This window comes from Anas platyrhynchos, chromosome 4 (genome assembly GCF_047663525.1).
Source record: "Anas platyrhynchos isolate ZD024472 breed Pekin duck chromosome 4, IASCAAS_PekinDuck_T2T, whole genome shotgun sequence".
Classification (NCBI taxonomy): domain Eukaryota; kingdom Metazoa; phylum Chordata; class Aves; order Anseriformes; family Anatidae; genus Anas; species Anas platyrhynchos.
This window is the reverse complement of record NC_092590.1, coordinates 56,579,633-56,597,742: the sequence shown is the minus strand read 5'-3', so window position 1 is coordinate 56,597,742 and position 18,110 is coordinate 56,579,633. Positions and strand designations below refer to the sequence as shown.

General features: G+C 45.0%; 1 protein-coding gene across 12 annotated transcripts in view; it reads left to right on the top strand.

Annotated features, from left to right (window-relative positions):
- TBC1D1 (TBC1 domain family member 1) overlaps nucleotides 1–18,110 on the top strand; it is a 111,579-nt gene that overhangs the window by 16,618 nt on the left and 76,851 nt on the right. The window contains exon 1 of one of the 12 annotated variants that reach the window (XM_005029670.6): nucleotides 6,914–7,100. The exons of 9 other annotated variants lie outside the window; for them this stretch is intronic. In XM_005029670.6, coding sequence (XP_005029727.1) covers nucleotides 7,035–7,100 — 66 coding nt within the window. In that variant the 5' untranslated portion in view covers nucleotides 6,914–7,034. Of the gene's footprint in view, nucleotides 1–6,913; nucleotides 7,101–14,601; nucleotides 14,808–18,110 lie in introns of those variants that run through there. 2 more of the 12 variants (XM_027457251.3, XM_072037707.1) reach the window with 2 other exon arrangements.

Here is an 18,110-nt window from a genome sequence, read left to right as displayed (position 1 = left end):
ATAGAAAGGGAGAACAGTGAATTTTATCAGGCCAGGTCCACCTTGACCTGGTCACATTTCCAGTATTTGTAAGGCCTGCCAAGTGCAGGAATCTACGGTCAGTGCATATGATTCAGAGGTCTCCTGAGTCATGAAATTAAGTGTCTGCTTTTGCAGTCATCTGTTTGAAAACAGTTAATCCAGAATAACTCTATGAATTATAGTATTTAGGCAGTGGGCCAGATTTTTCCTTTGCCTTGAATCACTTGCTTCATCCCACGTTTGCGAAGATCATAAACCTGTGTGTCCTGAAGATGCATCCTCTGCAGGTACATTGTCAAGTGGTGTGCAGTGTATACTGCACACTTAACCTCCACCGTAATAAGTTCTTACCTTAGTGAGAATGGTGTTTGGAAGCAGTTTCCCTAATTCATGGGTTCCTTTGATCCCATGATTCTACTGTTGTCAAAAGGTCCTTTAGGCCTGTAGATATGGGGTCACATTTTAAAGTCCTGCCATAAAAATTGTCTTGTTTCCTTTCATCTTCTACTAAGCACACGTTGACTGACCTGTTTCTTTGCATATCTCCCAAGAGAAGCTTTCCCTTAGCCTAGGCTGGTACAGCTGCTGGTGCCTGCACTCCCTTGGTTGCTGATGTGTGCAATCCCACTTTTCTCTCTACTCACATGTCATGCTATGCTATCACTCACGGAGCCAGCTGAGAGCAATTTAAATATTCCAAAAGAAGAAGAGAAGCATTTGTGAACAAATTGCCGTCCTGACCTGATCACAGTACGGCTTCATGAGCACCTTTGTGAGAGCTGGGGGAAGCAAGGCCATGCTTTCCGAAGCAGGTGGCACCTCAGGTCCCTGATTCAGTCCTATACTTCCAGGGGGTTTTAGTTCAAATATAATCTGGTGATACTGTGAGGAGGTCTAATAGCTGTCCTCCCTCAAAAGAGGCAGTTAAGTTGTTGTTTCCTCTTCTGAGCCATCCCTTGACATACATTCTCAGTGTTTTCCCCTGTGCTGGCATTGATGGTTCTGCAGCCCTGTGCTGAGCTGCTTTAGGGACTAAGATAGCTGAGAAAACAATAATGAAGAAAAATTGACTTGCTTTCTGCTCCAGAACAGTTCAGCATACCTTGTTAGGTCACCTTATATGTTTTGTCACATTTCACAGATACAGAAACTGAAGTGAGAACATAAAGTAATTTGGGGCAGACTTTTCCTGGCATTTTTCCAAGCAGCTGGTGGAAATAGCGTGCAGCCCCAGAGGTGCTGTGCAGCAGGAGCCCTGATGGGACTTTTTATGGTGATCCTCAACAAATGGCTCTATGGGTGGAGATACACTGGGAAGCATGGAGCCTTACTCAGCCTCTGTACAGGTAACACAGCTCCCTGGGCTCTGGAAGAGTCATGGGCCTTGAAGTGTGCCCTGTTGGGAGGAAATTGCTGTGTCCCAGCCCAGTGAGCCCACAGGCGGAGGTGCCTTGCTGAGCAGTCCCAAACAGCATGGGGACAATCTGTGTGCTGGTAAATAGCTTCGTACAGCCTTGTCTCTGCTGCTGGTACTGTGATGGGAATGAGAGCTCTTAGTACACTTCTGTGATTTATACCTAATTGTCTTAGAATTACAAGTGAGGCTGTCTCTGAGGGGTAGAACGTGTTGTGAAAGGCTGCCACGTGGCAGCTTCTTCATTTTTGTGGCTTTAGCCTTGCTCTGGCACTAACTTACTGGTACTTATATACTGTTACCAAGAACTAAGTGAACCCTCTGTGACCAACTTCAAAAACATTGTGAGAGTCTTGGTGATGCTACAGTATTCAAATCTGTTTGAAAAGCTTGCAGATAACTTAGTGTAAAAGATGAATTTGAAAACTTGATGGTTTCTAAATCCACACAGTTCTCGAAGAACAATGTAGGTCTTCAGTTGAGAGGCTACGTGTATCCATGCATTTACTTTAGCACTACACAGTAGGTTCTCCAGCTCCACAAGTGCTAACAACAACTAAATAGATAATGACAAAGTTACTCAGCTCACATTACTGTAAGGTAGGAAGTCTGCCTTCTGCAAAGGTGTTGGATGCAATGCACACAAAGTGAGTGTGTCTCACATCTCCTTGCAACGAAGGATGGGTTGTGCCTGTGCAAAAGAAAGAGAATACAGCCTGGGCTTCTAGACTCATGTACAGAATTAAGAATTAAGAAAATACTGTTTGATTCACATCAGCTTTGAATGTTAGCGTGAATGTAAGATAGCACAGAGATAAGATAACACTAATCATAAGGGAGCTCTGCAGTGTTTCCTGTAGTTACCCATTGCTGTGGCTTGTTAAAGTTAATTTAAGAATAGAGGACGCTTGGAAGAACGCAGCCTTGTTGAATGCCAAATGCAAGTCAGAAAATCTAATCTGGATTCAATAGACAGTTTATATTTTTCATGTAATTAATGATCGTAAGGAATTTAAAGTATGTGCAGTTGCGATGTTTTAAAATCAATTTTGTGCTATGTGGTGCAGTGATAGTTCTATGCAATTCGAAGCCAGAAAATATGTTTTATAGGGGAAAATAGAACTGCTTTGGCAAAGAACAGTTTGTGTAAAGAGTCAGCCTTATTTAATGCAGTGTTAGTTTTCATGGCACACCATACAATAACATATTGAAGACAGTGTAATTCAGTTAGTGAAAGATAACATTTTTAAATGGGGGGAGATAGCTCTCAAATATATGAAAAAACAAAAGCCATAGCTGTTGTGTGGGTTAATGCAATCTATCCAGACAGACTCTTGCATAAATCAGATTTTAGGACTGGGTCCTATGTCAGTGATCTTCTCTCAGCATGAGTAAAACCAAAAACTTTCTCTTTTTCTTTGCTTCGCAAGTTTCTCCAAAAAGCTTGGGCTTTAGCTCACTTGGAGATGCTTTAACATGTACGTTTGTGTTCCTGCAATTTATTCCTTTTTCAGATTCTAAAGTGGCTGTAATGGATAAATTCAAGCCATACACATTAAAACCCAAAGATGCCAATTAATAAATAATGATAGTGAGTAAATCACCCTCCTGAAATAGCTCCTTATTTTTCCACGCAATCAGCTTGTCATTTAGAGTTTTGCCTGCATGGCCCCGGCATTTCTGCTGTGCCCTCAGGGTCATCAGATGGGGGCTCTCTGCCTGGTGGAGCAGAGACCCCGAGCAGAGGAGGCGTATATAACTGCTCTATTTACTGCGCTACCACGGTCTCCCATCCTGGTATATGTCCAAGTGAATAATGGTAACAAATCACTATCATAAAATCAGTGCTTTCCCTTGCCTGCTATAGACACAGTTGCTCTATATTTCTGTTATTTTACCCTCTCTGAGGACGTCAAGTTATGGGAAGGGCTGTGGGAAATATTTTCCTAAAGGATGATTTGTGTGACTGGACAAACACAGGCTTAAATGGATATATGTGCCTGCCCCAAAGGTTGAGCATCGACGATCTGATACAAGGATTGAGTGGATAATGCCAGTTTATCCTTGCCTTGTCCTTTGCAGGAAACTACAGCCCAATGCGTGCTGCTGCTTTCTTTCCCACCCTCCCCCTGCTTTTCCCTGTGACACTTACCGAGATGTATCAGGGTTGTAAAAACAGCAGGGCTGCTGATCCCTCCTGCCTTGGGCTAAGTTTCATCCTTCTGTGTAACTGATGGAGAGCTTTTAGTTTCCTAAAGCCTCTTGTTTCAGCCTTAACAAATAAACAAGCAAAGAAACGAAGCCCAGCCTGGCTTCAGGCACATGTAACGCGAGTGTGCTTGCAGGTACGTGGCTTCTGATTTCTGTGGTTAATTCCCTGAGAAAGATTTTCGATGAGACAAAACCACCTTCGAAACCAGATCAAAAGAAAGCGATAGCTGTTGTGCATTAGTGTGTTCAGGATGAATAACACAGCTGATTTAACACCCCTACTAGGAAAATCGGGTTTATTCCTTTGATTAAAAATGCAAATAGGGGCCTGGCATTTGCCTAGGAAGCAATAACATGCTGAAGTCTTGAACAGCAAAGCTCAGTTCACCACTTTCACTTCTCTGTGGGCGCTCAGCCCCTGCTCTAAGGTCCCCAGAGCGAGTAGCTTTTTTCCCCTCTCCCTTCACAACAGTTTGCAGACTCATCACAGCTCGAGCCGAGGTGTTTAAGTGCCACTTAGTGGCTGTCCAGAGCAAATGTAAGATGCTGTGCTAGCTGGGACAGTTTCACCTCTCCGGCTATTCCACCAGCAGGGGAATGCCTCCTTGCCTTATCTTTGACAGATTAAGATTGTTTGAAATCATCCAAAAACCCTGGTGGGCTTTAGGTAAGGATTTCAGTGCCATTGAAACTTACTTGTTTCCAAATTTTGAAGTTCTGTTTGCGTTCTCCTTGTGCCTTTTTTGGCAATAAAAACTTGTAAAAGTATTATAATGAGTTGCTGTTTTGCTGTGTGGTGAGCTAGCACAGGACCCAACAGTGAGAAAAGGTGCTGCATGAGAACCAAAATGCCGGCATTCCTAGAACTGCTAACAAAATGCACTTTATTCTTCACTATTAACACTGGAGGGGAAAAAATAAGGCACGTGATTCATTGGGCTTAGTGTTTGGCATTAGCTGATGTTCTGGGATGTCTGCTCCTTAGCAGGATGGAAGTGAAAACTGACACGTTATGAGCATGATGTATGGATATCTGGTCCTAAGGACCGAGATTTCTCTTCTCAAAACTGAAAGAACTTCAGAGTGTAACTTACCTCTAAGTTACTAATTCAGTAATGAAATAGTTGCATCCAGAGGACAACAGACATCGGAGTGCATGCACTGTTTGTGCAGGCCTCCTCTTTGCTTGTAGGAGATTTTCAGTGGGTGCTCCACAGGTTGTGAACTGTAGAAAACATGCTTCCAATTTTCCATTAAAATGAAGACTTTTTGCCTTTTTGTTTTGTTTTGTTTCAGCAGAAGCTTTACAGTTGTTGTGTTTTTAAAGAGTACCTGTATGCCAGCTGTGTTTGCAAGAGTCAGAAATGTTCCCAGCAACATCAAACAAATAAAGTGTAGGTTTCTGACTTGCAGGCTCAAGTTACAGAATGCAAACTGGCAAGATCTCAGGATAAACCCATTCACACAAACTGAGATGGTGAACTTCCAACAAGTCGTATAAGAACTTTGTACATGATAAATTTTCCTTTTGCAGATAACGTGCAGTGCCTTGACTTTTACAAACATACACACAGAGATATTTCGGTCTGTTCTAAAAGTCTTGAAGCCACCTTAAGACAGCTCAGCCACAGCTGAACCAGACTTCCAGGAAGCAGTCTCAAGGGGAGTTCGATCCCAAGTGGGCTGTGAGTGAAGTCAAAGCACATGTATGGGGCTGACATTATGGATATGCAATGAGAGAATGTAATATGTGTATTTTTAAAAACTCTTTCTGTTTGGCTGTATATTACATTTTTTGGATATTAGAAATAAACTCAGAAAAATGAATTAAAGCTAGCCTGAATTTAACTCCTAAATCTGTTATGCTTGAACCATCAGGCTGGGAATTTACTGGATCCCAGGGTAGAAAACCCTGCTCAGATAACTTCTGAGGTTCGCTTGTGAATTTGGGTCTCTGTGCCTGTGAATGCATTCAAATATATGAGCTCAGCCCCAGGTTGCAGTGGTATCTGAACTTACCGTGTTCCAAATTAAGTTGTGTTGCTCTCCTCCTCCAGTGCTCCCACGGCAGGCAGATGGGGTGTGAACCGTAGGGTGAGATTGCTAGAGTGAAGAGTCCGGCTGTCCAGCCCATCCTTCCAGCTGTGTGTATTATTTTTCTGGAATACCAGAATTCCCTGTTGGTACTGGTAATGCTCAGGAGGAAGGAAACAGCAGAATCAGCCCTTGATTATTTTATTGTAACATCATTAATCTATTTCAATAGGGTAGCATAATCCCAGCTGTATTTGGAGCTTCATTCATGAGAGCACGCATACATTTTCTTAATCTTACCTACTCCAGGAGCCTCGTGGCTGCGAGTTCTAGGATATCTCTGCCATAAGAAACGGTTAAAGAGACCTGCAGGGAGAGAATCCCTCTTGCCCGTGGGGATGGGTGGTTTGGGGAGAGCTGATTCAGCTGCCGAGGCTCCATTGTTCTCTCGGAGGAGCGGAAGCGCAGTCAGCACATGTGGCAGAAATGTGCAGCCGTGCCCTCCAGTAACGCATCCTGAGCCCTTTGAAGTGATCCGCCTTTATCAAAACCACAGAAGATCAATAAGGACGAGCCCTGTCGCTGGATTTTATGTCTCCGGCTTGTGTGTTGTATTTCACAAATGATTTCCAGCGTGTTTTTAGGAGTCAAACAGAACTGGCTTGGGACAGCTACATGTGGAGCGCTGTCAGTAAGGAAAACTGGGGCTGCGAGCTCCTGAGTGAGAAGTTAATGGGGAGAAGTGGGGTTTCAGAGTGGTAGAGACAGTGCCTGAATCCTGGTTTTAAAGGTGTTTTATTGCCGTTTTGTGGCTTTGCTGCTATGGAAAGACAGTGTGGCTTAGCCAAAACCAAATAAAATCTGACCCAAGAGCCCAGATCATTGACTACGATGCGCTTTGTAGGTGAATAAGCCCTGAGAAGAGGGTAGGAGGGGGAAATGTAAGAAGCAGTCAGTGAAAAGCGTGTGTGAGGGAGTTCTGCTGCTGAAACTTTCCACTGTCGGGACGGAAGAAGGAATGTAATCAGCGGCACAACACGGCAAGCGCAGAACTGCAGAGAGCTCAATAAAATAGCAGGTCTGTGGGCATCGTACAAAGTCACCCAGAGAGCAAATCGCAATACCGGGAGCTTTCCAGGCGCATTCCGGCTTCCGCACGGCACAGGAAACTTCGAGGGCAGGACCGTGCTGCAGCCTGCAGCCCAAGGGAGGGCTGGCGATGGGAAGAGGTGCGGGGCGTGGGCCGGGCCGGGCTGCTCGTCGTGCTTTTTAGGTTCCTGCGTTGGGTCCAACGCTCCTGAGGAACCTGCAGCGAGTGGATCTCACCCCGGGTGGTGCACAGGAGGCCGCTGCTATGAGGGCGACGCTGCAGAAACTGAAGCTGCTTCAGCTCGACTCTGGGAAAGAGCAGGACAATGTGGTACTCCCTTCCTCTTCTTGTTTTATCTGTGTTTAAGGTGTATATAGCAACTCGGTCTGGGTTTTTGGCGGGGGCAGGATTAGGTCCTTTTCAGGGAAATAGCTTTTACACCCGTGTGCTCTTCGTGTGCAATTTGCAGTAGCCCCATGGGTGGTAGGTGAGTTCTGGCCCCTGCACCTGCTGAGGTGTAAACTTGGCCTGATAGCCTTTGTCTTTTTCAGCAAAAACAAGAATATTATCATTTGATGAGGGAAAAGAAGCGTTAATGCTTAAAGTTTTACTCCAGCTACCATTTTTTCCTTCTGTTTGTAGTGAAGTGGATGTTGCTTTAGAATATCTCAACTCCAGGAAACTTTCAGTAGACTCTGTGTACTGCCTGTGGGGACTGCTGCATAACCCAGCTAGCAGTTAGTGTGATCTTTGCATATATCAGTGCTGTTAGGTTCGTGAAGCTATTTGTTTGTTATGGAGAACTGAGAAGACTGGCTACTTTTCAGGCTCTTCATATTGTGGCATTCAATATGCTTTCCTAGTCTGCTACTGTTGCAACTGAAGTGCACAAAATAATATGGCCAGGGCAGTGTGGCTATTTTCATGTTTATGGTTAATTATGGGAGCAGAGAGCTAGGCTATAACTCTCTAAGTACGTGTTATAAGTATGCATAAAGTACGCATTAAAAATTGTTCATATTGAAACTCATTACTGGACGTCTGTAATAGAATGAAGTGCACATGGGCATCTTGACTAACACGAATCCCATTTTGTAGGCATTTGTAGGAACGCTTCACCCACAGCATGTGGAGTAGATAACTTTTATGACTGGTTAAAAGAAATCAAAACACAGTTAAGATGTCACTTTCTGTTCATAGTCTGTTTTTCCTCAACACTTTCTAGAAGTCTCTTATTGCTTAACTTGTCCATTATTGGAAGTAGCAGCGTGTAGTATTTCCATGTTTTTTTCCAGTGTGAGGTAGTGCCTCTGCACAAAGGAAATGAGACATTTTCAAATCAAGTGTCTGTCTTCCTATCCAAGTAACTTGGTTTAACTATTTAACTTTCAAGGCCAAGAAACACTTTAAGAGCAACCTTTTAATTGCATTTTAGAAAAGACTTCTTAAACTTCTAGAGGGTTTTTTTGCTGGTGATTGCTGTGAGGAAGCAGGGGGAGGCTGGATGAGAAGGGTGCAAAATCCTTCTCTAGCCATTTAGCTAATGCCAGGGGATGATAATCCTTATTTAATTGTCCCATCCTTCACGTCCCACTGCCAGGGGTGAGGTGGCTGTTAAAATATGCAGCCTTGCATCATTCATATTTTAGGGTTTATCCAGTTATGTCCGTGTGTGTGCAGGTGTGCATTGTCCCTGTGGGTGCTGCTCTCTCCCCAGAGCTTTCTCAGCAGCTTGAAGAGCTCAGCTAGTCGTTGCTCAGCCTGGTCACACTGAGAAGAACAAGAAATACTGGCCTCCAGGGAGAAAAACAGGAAGTTTCTAACCGTTTCAGATACGGTCAGGATCTCACTGATGATCTCAAGGGCTCCACCTCTGTCTTTGTCACCGCTTGTTGGCAGCATCCCCATTTGTTTTGAGCTCTGCAGTTTGCCAGTTTGCTCTACCTGTGGTCTATTCTTCCAGCTCAGTTTCACAGCTGCCAGAATACCTTCCATCCCAAAACAGATTAAATGCCTTGAACCTCTGATGCTTCTATGTGCAGAGTTTCCCCTGTTGTTTGCTTGCCACATTGTCCTTTTGGTTTTCTTGCCTCCAGCCATTCAAATTGAAGTGGTATCTCTGCAGATCTGCCTGAACTTATCTTCAGATTCAGGCTGTGGTTTTTTGCTCATTTAGGGAGATCCGATCACTTGGTCACAACTGGCTCACTCAGAAGTGCACATTTGATCTTGGTCAAATGCAAACATATAATTATGCTTTAGCTGAATTAGTCAGAAACCATGGCAGAGTTCCTGACAGCTTCAAGCTCTTTTTTAATTTTTCCTGTGAAAACAACAACAACAACAACAAAAAAACTCAATCCAGCATAAAGTTTGCCAATCCAAAGTTTACTCATCAGTGGTTTTGAAAGTATTTGAAGTGGCAGGATGATTTCAGCCCAGATGAGTATTATGCATCAGATGGCATCAGTGGTCGTGAATGGGTACCAGGACCCTAAAGCTGGATTATGTTTATTGACACACTGATTGTGTATAGCCTTGGTCTCTTCCTTTTTCTGTATATTTTTATCCTAGTATCCCAGGAGTTATCTCTGTACCTGAATATGCCCAGAGAAGCTGTGGATGCCCCATCCCTGGAGGTGTTCAAGGCCAGGTTGGATGAAGCTTTAAGCAACCTGGTCTTGTGGGAGGTGTCCCTGCCCCTGGCAGGGAGGTTGGAACTAGATGGTCTTTAAGGTCCCTTCCAACACAAACCGTTCTGTGATCCTATGGTATCTTGGATACCTTTGGTATCCCTCGTGTTTGTTGGTCGGATGCTATACATCTAAAAGTGTCCCTTTGTCAGCTTCTCCTCCTGTAGCCAACTTCAGGTGCTGTGGGTAAAACTACTTTTTCCTGGGTTTGGATTCTTTATACTCTTCATCCTTTTCATAAAAGGGTTCCCATATGGGATGATGGCAGCATTTTCCTCAGTCCCTTGTTTGATGAAAGGCTTCCAAAACCTTTCTGTTCTGAACTTTCATCAAATGCTAAGAGATGCTCCATTCCATTCCGGGTACCTGCTGTCATCCACAGCTGCCTCATAGTAGGGCAGAAGAAGAGCAATTCATTTTCTCTCGATAGACCTTTTGCAAGGGAAAAACAAACAAAAAAAACCCCTCTTTGGTCAAAACAGATCCATGGGGAAAAATCTTAAGAAAATGTTAGCAACTAGGAAAGACTTTAACCTTATAACACATCATCTCGTGTTATCTCATACGCTCATGATCTCACTCTAGTTGATGAAACCTTGCCTGGAAGCTTTTGCCCAAGGAGGGTTTAATTCCACTGTCTGCTGAGCAATGTGGCCCTGGGGCTCTTGTTCTTCTCTCCTACATAGTTCAGGATCACAGATCCCTTTGCAAATCCCTCCTTCCCTCGGTCCTCTTGCTGACATCCAGGTTCCCAAATGAGCTCGTGGTAACTCTTTTGCTCTGACACGGTTGGAGAGGGATGGTTCCTGCTGGCTGGGAAGAGGACAGATAATCTGCCATCAAGGCTGTCTTTCACTCTCACACAGGCAATGGCAGGAAATGCTAATGCTATTCAAATCAAAGAATTTTGGCAATGACAAATTTGGTAGCTGAACGAGCAATCGTATGGAAGCTGAAACCAACAGAAGCGGCTGGAAAGGGTTCCGCTGCCGAGGTCAGTGCCCAGGGCTCTGGCAAGGAATCGTTGCCTTCTGTCGGGCTGCTGCACAGGGAGGGGATTGCGTGTTATCTCTGGGCACCAGCCCAAAGTCTTGTGTTTTTCTTGCTTGCTGCTGGTTAGCAGATAGCCAAAATACTTCAGTCTATGATCTTAACTGACTAACAGTGCAGAGATTACCCCAAACATCGTCATTTCCAGTATTCTCACAGAAGTAACTCTTTCCATCTTTTTCCTCTGACAAAAGAGAAACCATCTAACCTGCTATGAGAGAGTGGGAAGGGTTGAGACAAGACTTAAGAACATCCTAATGAACAGTTAAAACTAAGTATTGAAGGATAAAAATGGGTGTTTTTAAACAAAGGCCAAATAACAGATAGTGGTAATTACTGGCAGATATATTATTCTGTTGCATTTTATCAAAGACCTTGTGTGGGACAGACTTGAACAGGGAAAGAAGGGGTAAATGGAATATGTAACGGGTAATGTGAGTAGAGGGGGTCATCCAAGAAAAGAAAGGCTTGCAAAAACGTATTTATGGAAAAAGTTTCAGAGAGAAAGCTTCAAAAGGGAATAGGGTCTGCTATAAAACTACCACCAAAGTTAAAAGCAGCAGGAGAGGCCAGCTCTCAGGTGATTGTGGTTATGGCTGCAATCTTAATGCAGTTTCTTGTTAGACTTTGCTCAGTGGTGACATACTGTGAAGACTCTTAGAAAATATTTACAGCCATTAAACCTAAAGAAAGCTAAAATCAGAAGAGAGCAAGTCAGAAAATCTTCCTTTTGAGTTAAAAGGTTGATTACATCAATGTGTCTTTGTATCTCTCCCCTCTCTCTATCCTTATGTCCAACTGGTTTCTTTTAACGCGGAGAGCTTTGTTTGAGGAGAAATAATGAGGGTAATATTTGTGTATGTGTAAATTTATGAAGGACATCTGTAAAACTGAAAGATCCTTTTTCTGACGATGTAAGCTTTCAGTTGTGGCTTTGAAGCATTTTAATTGCTGCTATTTTAAAAACAGCCACAAATATCTTGTTAATATTTTCCATGATAACATGGAACAGTTCACAGGAATGAGGGTTTTGTCTCTCTTTTTTTTTAAGATCATATGCTTAGATAAGATAGTGTCAAGTGCTACTTACTGTTTATGCAATACAGATGTCATTCCCGAGCCCTGAATTTTTCCATTTACCCAAAATGGATATACAGTATTTTTGGAGAGACAGTTATTTGCACAAGACAAACTTAAAATAGAAAAATACAGAGGTTCTTTTTTTAGAAAGTTGAACATCCTGAAAAATGAATGCAGTTATTGTTCCTACTACATTGCTGTTTTGGAAGGTGAGCAAAACAGTGACCTTTTCATTTACACTGAAGAATTCCATGCATTACCAAACATTTTTATATCTGAGCACTTAAGCCTTGCCACCAGCTCTTTCTCAAATGCTCTTGAGTGTACCCACTCCTTCCTTCAAGGCTGGCAAATATCACCTCCATTTAACAGATAAACCAAAACAGAGAGTGGTGAAACAGCTTGCCTGAAAAACACGGTAACAGCGGAAGCTGGAATTCATTCACTGTTACTCTACCTCCTATTTCAGTGTCTTCACCACAAGACATCCCAGCCCTATAGCACGTAGAAGATTTCAGAGCGCACATAAAATCATACGGGCATCACTATAACAACTGCATGCAGCAGGTTTAGAAGCTGAGTAGCATGAAGTAACACACTGAGGATGCTTTTTGAGCTGGTGGCAGTCAGGGCTAGAAGCCAGGTCTCCTGACTGACATCGGCATTTAATAGAGACTCAGAGGATGTGTGTGTATTGTTAGCTGGAAACTGCGGAAGGGTGCCAGTCAGGAAGGGGGAGCTGGAAAAGCTCCCAAGCAGGCAGGATCTCCTCAGAAAAGGGGGCAGAAATAATCATTTAGACATGATATTGTTCACATTCAATGTTAGAGAAATGCAGCTCCAATGCTACCACCATATAGTAGATATTATGTACTGCTCATAGTTTTACAGTATGCTGTGGTGTTGTTCTTGCCTGAAATAAAAGTAGACAGAGTTTACATACTTAAAACCTAAGTATTTCTAGGTTTCTTGTAAGGTGCCTAGTTTAAAGCCCTAAGTACAGATTTCCCTTTATTCATGTACATGCTCTGTACATCATGAGCAGTAGCAGCAGGAAAGTCTCTCCCTGCTATCATGCCAGTAAACCTTCTGGTGGGTACAACCACCAGAGTGAGTGCTGGTCACACTTAGTCATTATTAGGTTTATGGGTAAAGAAAGTCCATGCATTCAAATGGCCCACTGCTGCTATCGTAAGGACAAGATAAACCATTGGCCATGCTTGTGAATCGCTTCTACTTTCACCTGTAGAGCTATTAGAAAAATGGATCTCTGTTCTTCTTTTATGAAATATGAAATGTATTTGTTATGGCTTTAATTATAGAAGCTGTAGCATAGGTTTTAAGTTAATTAAAAACAAGCTCTGGGGAGGCTTTGGGCTATCCAACCACGAGAAGGTAACTGCAAGTAAACTGCATGTTGCTTTTACAGCTCATATTGGTTAGTATCTTGTGGCTCCCTGGCAAATGTTGCTCAGGAAAAGGTGTCTACAGGATTTCAACCTTCCACATCAGCTGTCTTCCTCTGACTGTGTGTCTTTGAGCAAGCCACCTAAAATGCTCAAGCCTTACGTTGATTCTATAGGTGGGTAAACTAATATTTAAGTTAAATACTCAACTAGAGAGTCCTAATAAAAGCAGGTTTCCCCGGTCCCCCTGCCACCAGCCCAGCTTGGCCAAGGAGCTGCTGTGTGAGACCAGGGCTGGACATGCACTGCTCTGCACTAGGTCTTGCATCCACCATGGTCAGATACTTTCAGCAATATGCTGTTCCAGACCAGAGATATTACTTCTCACGGACTCATTCCTTCATGCCATGTGTGCTAGCCACCATCCCCAGGTAATTGTTAATATTCTCGGTCAGCGACCTGGTTTGGTTTTATGGTTTGTTTGTCTGGTGTTCCTCAGGAGGTGGGTGGAAGTGTTGTGTTTGGTATTGCAAAGACACAGGCATGAGCTGTGCAGCTGAGCTTTTGTGTTGTAAGGAGCTGGGCAGTCCCCTCAGCCTGCTATGGCGCACTATCACACACCAGTGCCGTGATGCTCACCAAATCAGTGACAGTCTGAGAAACGGTGCTTGTCATTTAGTCTTAGTGTAACCTCTTAAAAATGCGCTCTGTCTAATTCAGTGCTGCTGAACTGGCCCTGTCAGCTGGAGGCAAGAAGCTGTCTTGCTCACTTTGTACAAAACCAGGGCATGCAAGGCTGGGGGCAGGGTTGAAGGGACCCAAACTGCCCATTTTCTGCCTCAGTGAGCTGCAAGGGGGTGGCTCTGCTTCTCCCAACCCGCGTGCTGAGGTATCGCTCCGTGCTTCGTTGGATGCCCAGCAACTGGGACCAGTGGGACGGTGTCGGGTATGAACTGGGAGGCGACTCCGTCAGCCCTAGGCCCGCAAATGCTGGCACGTGCAGGACGTTTGGCTGGCTGGAGGAAAGCGGCTTTGGGCAAAGTGGAGAGCTGAATTCACAACTTCAACATCGGACTTTGAGCTGCTGAACTGTCCTGGGGAGAAGCGCAGGGCAAAGCACGGTGCTTTTCTGTCGGGATTTCGCAAACCTGGTTCTTCGCTTTGTTTCTGTGAGGTGATGGAAAGTAAAGGGCTTTTTGTTTTGGCTGAAGCGGAGCATTTCCTTGAAATCCAAGCCTGTTTTCCCCCAGTTCTGTTCTGTTTCCCCCTCTGTCAGGGGGCAGGTCGCATCCCTTCACCCCCTCAGCTTTTAATTCTCTCCCTGATCCACCTGAAACGCCACCAGCCGCCTGCCTGGGAACCTACCGCCCCACGGGGGCTTTCAAAGGGGAAGATAGTAACAAGAATCGGGCGAACTTCAGGCGTGACTGCGATGCTGCCGTGCTCCCAGGAGGGGTTTTGGGGCCGAGGCCCATGAGCACAGCTTGTCAGGGCGAGTTACCTGAGGGGGGCGACCCGGCCCGGCCGGCAGCGGGCTGAGGCCGGAGCCGCGGAGGAGGCGGAGCGCGGCGGGGGCGGGCGCGGCCCCCGGCCCGGCCTCCGGCCCTTCCCTTCCTCCTTTCCGTTCCCTTTCCCTCGCCTCCTTGTCTTCCCTTCCCGGCCTTTCCCTTCCCTTCCCTTCCCTTCCCGCCCGGGCGAGCGCTGTCGGAGGGCGGCCGGGGCCGCTCCCGGCCGGCGCATGAGGAGGCGGCGGGGAGCCCTGAGGGGCGCCCGCAGCGATGTCCCCGCTCTTCGGCTGGGTGGCCAAGGTGAGCCCGGGGGGTTGGAGGGGCTCGGAGAGGGCAAAGGAGGAAAGCTGGAAAACGGGGTTAAAAACAGGGGTAAAAAACGGGGTTAAAAACGAAGCCCCGGTTGCGCTGCGGGGCTGTGGGGGGGGAAAGGTGCGAGTGAAAGCGCGCCCGGGGGTGCTCCGGGAACACCTCACAGCGAGCCCGCTGCTTGGGTCCGACTCTTTCCTAAGTTTTTTTTGGCATTTGTGGAATTTATAGAGAGCGGTAGGCTAGTTTATGATGCGGGACTTAGTTAAGTATGCCAACATATGGGACCTGCTGGCTCTTGCACCTGTGTGTCAGAGGCTCCCTCCGCCGTGCCTGTGGAGCTCCGTGTGGGTGCAAGGCAGCTGAGGTGGCTTAAGAAAGTCTGGAATTCAGTTTAAAGCTGATGTTTCAGAAGCAGGTTGGTTTTCTTGTTGGTTTCTCCCACACAAACACACACAATGTAACAGTCCTGAGTGGAAAGTGACCTGTGTGTGAGATTCGGTGTGGAGGCACCAGGGAAAGAGCAGAAGAGGGGCAGGTGAGGCCGAGCCACTGTGACAGGCAAGAATTAGGAGTCCTCTGATGAATTAGCCAAAAAAATAAGACTGTATCTTGAAGTTAAAAACTAATGGGCAGTCTAGTCTGTTAGGCAGACCTGCAGAACCTGGTTCTCCCATCTGCTTTGCCGGGTGTAAATGGGCAGCTGCATAACTGCTGTAATGCAGCCCCCTTCCCAGATCTGTAGGAGGCAGAAGGTCCCTGGGGAAGGTGGTGGGGAGGGGAGCTCAGTGGGTGACTGTGTCACCCCCGTTCAGGTTCTCGGCCGGAAGGATTTGCTCTTATCTGTCCTAAAAAGGACAGGCTTTTTGGTTTTTAGCTGTGCCCTGAAAAGTAGAAGTGTATCCTTTCTTCTTCCTACCTGTGATCTTAATCTGTTTAAATAGCTACTGAGTGGGGCATTTTCTTTTATTTTTTATTTATTTATTTTAAAGTAGTTCCTTCTGCCATCACTGCGGCTCTGTCCCATCAGTGGTGCAAGGCCTGATCTGCCGTGCGTTTACCTGAGGAAACAATCCCGTGCTGGCTGCCAGAAGCACACCGATCCCATCTACAGGTGGCTGCTGTTGAAAATGAGCGGCTCTGTTGAGTAAATACTGCAGGACGGAGCCGTGGGGCAGCCCCTTTACCCCCCTCATTGTGAGTTTCCCAGCTGGACAAAGCCGCTAGTCAGAGAGCAGCGAGTCTTGGAAGAGGCACAAGGCAGAGCCTGTGGTGCACAGACTTGGCTGCGCTTCTGGGGGGAGTAACAGGAGCTCCTGCAGAAACGCGCTCCTGGCTTCGCTTGGAGAAGTGTTTTCTGGGCTTTCAAAGCCAGTTATTGCAGCGCTGCTTCCTTGCAAGTGTCTAGCGTTAGTCTTTTAATGGCAGCTAATCACCAGCCCTAACTTGGGAGGGAGAGCAAAGTGGTGTACTTAGAAAATGAGGCTTGCTAACAGAGGAAGCCATCCAGCCTGCCAAAATCTGATCGGTAAAAACGTGGGAAATACTGCTGGATGCTTTCAACACAACAGCAAGCCTTGATGGGTTTTATAAGATGGTGGTCCCTTCCAGAAGAGGGAATGACTTGAGGGTGTGTGTGTGTGAACTGTCCCCCCTTGAAACAAAGCTGGGCAGCTGTTACTTAAAAAGAAAAAATGATTCCGTCACCCAGGAACCTAAGTGCTTAGTGTCCCTGTGCAAGTCCTCAGACCTGGAAGTGCTTACAAGTGAAGTAATTTACTCCTGTGTGCTATAAAATTGATCCCAGTTGTTTGTATAAGTGTTAGCTGTTAACATGTCTTTATCGATATTTTACATGCTGTTTTGCCTTGCTCATCTCCCATCTTCACACAGGCTCCTCAGAGGTGAGCTCTGTCATGTCGGTATTATCCACACTGGCAGCATGGGTGCTGGCTAAACCACTGGGTGATGGTGTGGTAGATAGTGAACTCTTACGCACTGACTTATTGTAGTCTATTAAATGATTTAAATGAAAGAGAATAGTTATACCTGCTGTTCCTGCATGGTTTTATACAAAATCAGACAACTGACTTCAGGGAAATCCTTGACTAAGCACCTTGAAACATAGCTTGTTCAAAGCGTAAGCTAACTGTAGGTAGACAATAGTCACTTTAATAACCAAAGATACTTTGGTTTAGTTCACTGCAATAACTGCTATAAAACATAAATAATTTTGAAGTCAAAAACCCAAAACTTTCCATCTGCAAATAAAAAATATATGGAAATGTGGGGTTCTTTAGCAATTTATGGTGTACTTGCATACCATTAATTCATCAAAAAGAGATAACAGTGCAGTGATAGTTGCGAAGAGCTTTTTTATTTGGTTTAATTGTATTTAATACAGCTTTAGTTTAAGTAAGAAAAAAAAACAGCTTTAGCATTAGTCATCTACAATTCTGGCTTCATTTTATAATACAAATTTCTATTCATAAGCTACCTGACAGAGCCACGATTAAGAAACGATCACTGAAGAAATAAAGAAATAAACTGCTCTTGGCATAATAAATTGTATAGATAGAGAATCTGAGTAAATGTGTCCTCAGCTTCTCAGCTAGTTAAGCAGTTTATGCATAGTGTCTGTCTAGTTACAAAGAAGTGCTGTATATTATATAAAAGCTGTGTTTAACTTCAGCTCATTTTCCCTATAGGATTATAAACCAACAAGGTAAAGTGAAGTAAGCTAATATAAAATGCAAAGCAAGGTTACATGATCTAAATTGAGTTTTTTTCTACAATGATTTTGGTGGTACGGATCGATCAACCCCTGTCGGCTGTCTCCACAGCCCCATCCCCTTCCAGCCTGCAGGATGGCAGGTCTCCCACCATCCCTGGGAGGGAACGGGGTGCAGCAGGGCTTCACTGCAGCCCAAAGTACTTCCGAGAATGTACCAGGCCAGCAAAAAAAGCACGCAGGCATTGCAGGGTGGGTTTGCCACGCCGCTGTCCCCGTCTGGTTTGGCTAATCTTGCACCTTGCACTGAGAAGCTGATCGCTTGGACTTCTTCTGTGCCAAAGAATGGGCTCTGGAGTGTGTTCACAGTAGGTCCTCTCAAATTCCCTATAGCAAAGCAAGAAGTAGTTTTCTCAAGGACTGCTGAGGCAGAATCACCGATGATCTTTATTCAGCATAGGAAGCTTACAGAGCATTAAGAAAGAAAACTTGTATACTACTTAGGGCAGCAGTGCATGCATACCTGGCTATCATTACTTAAGTAAGATAATAAGACTAGAAAT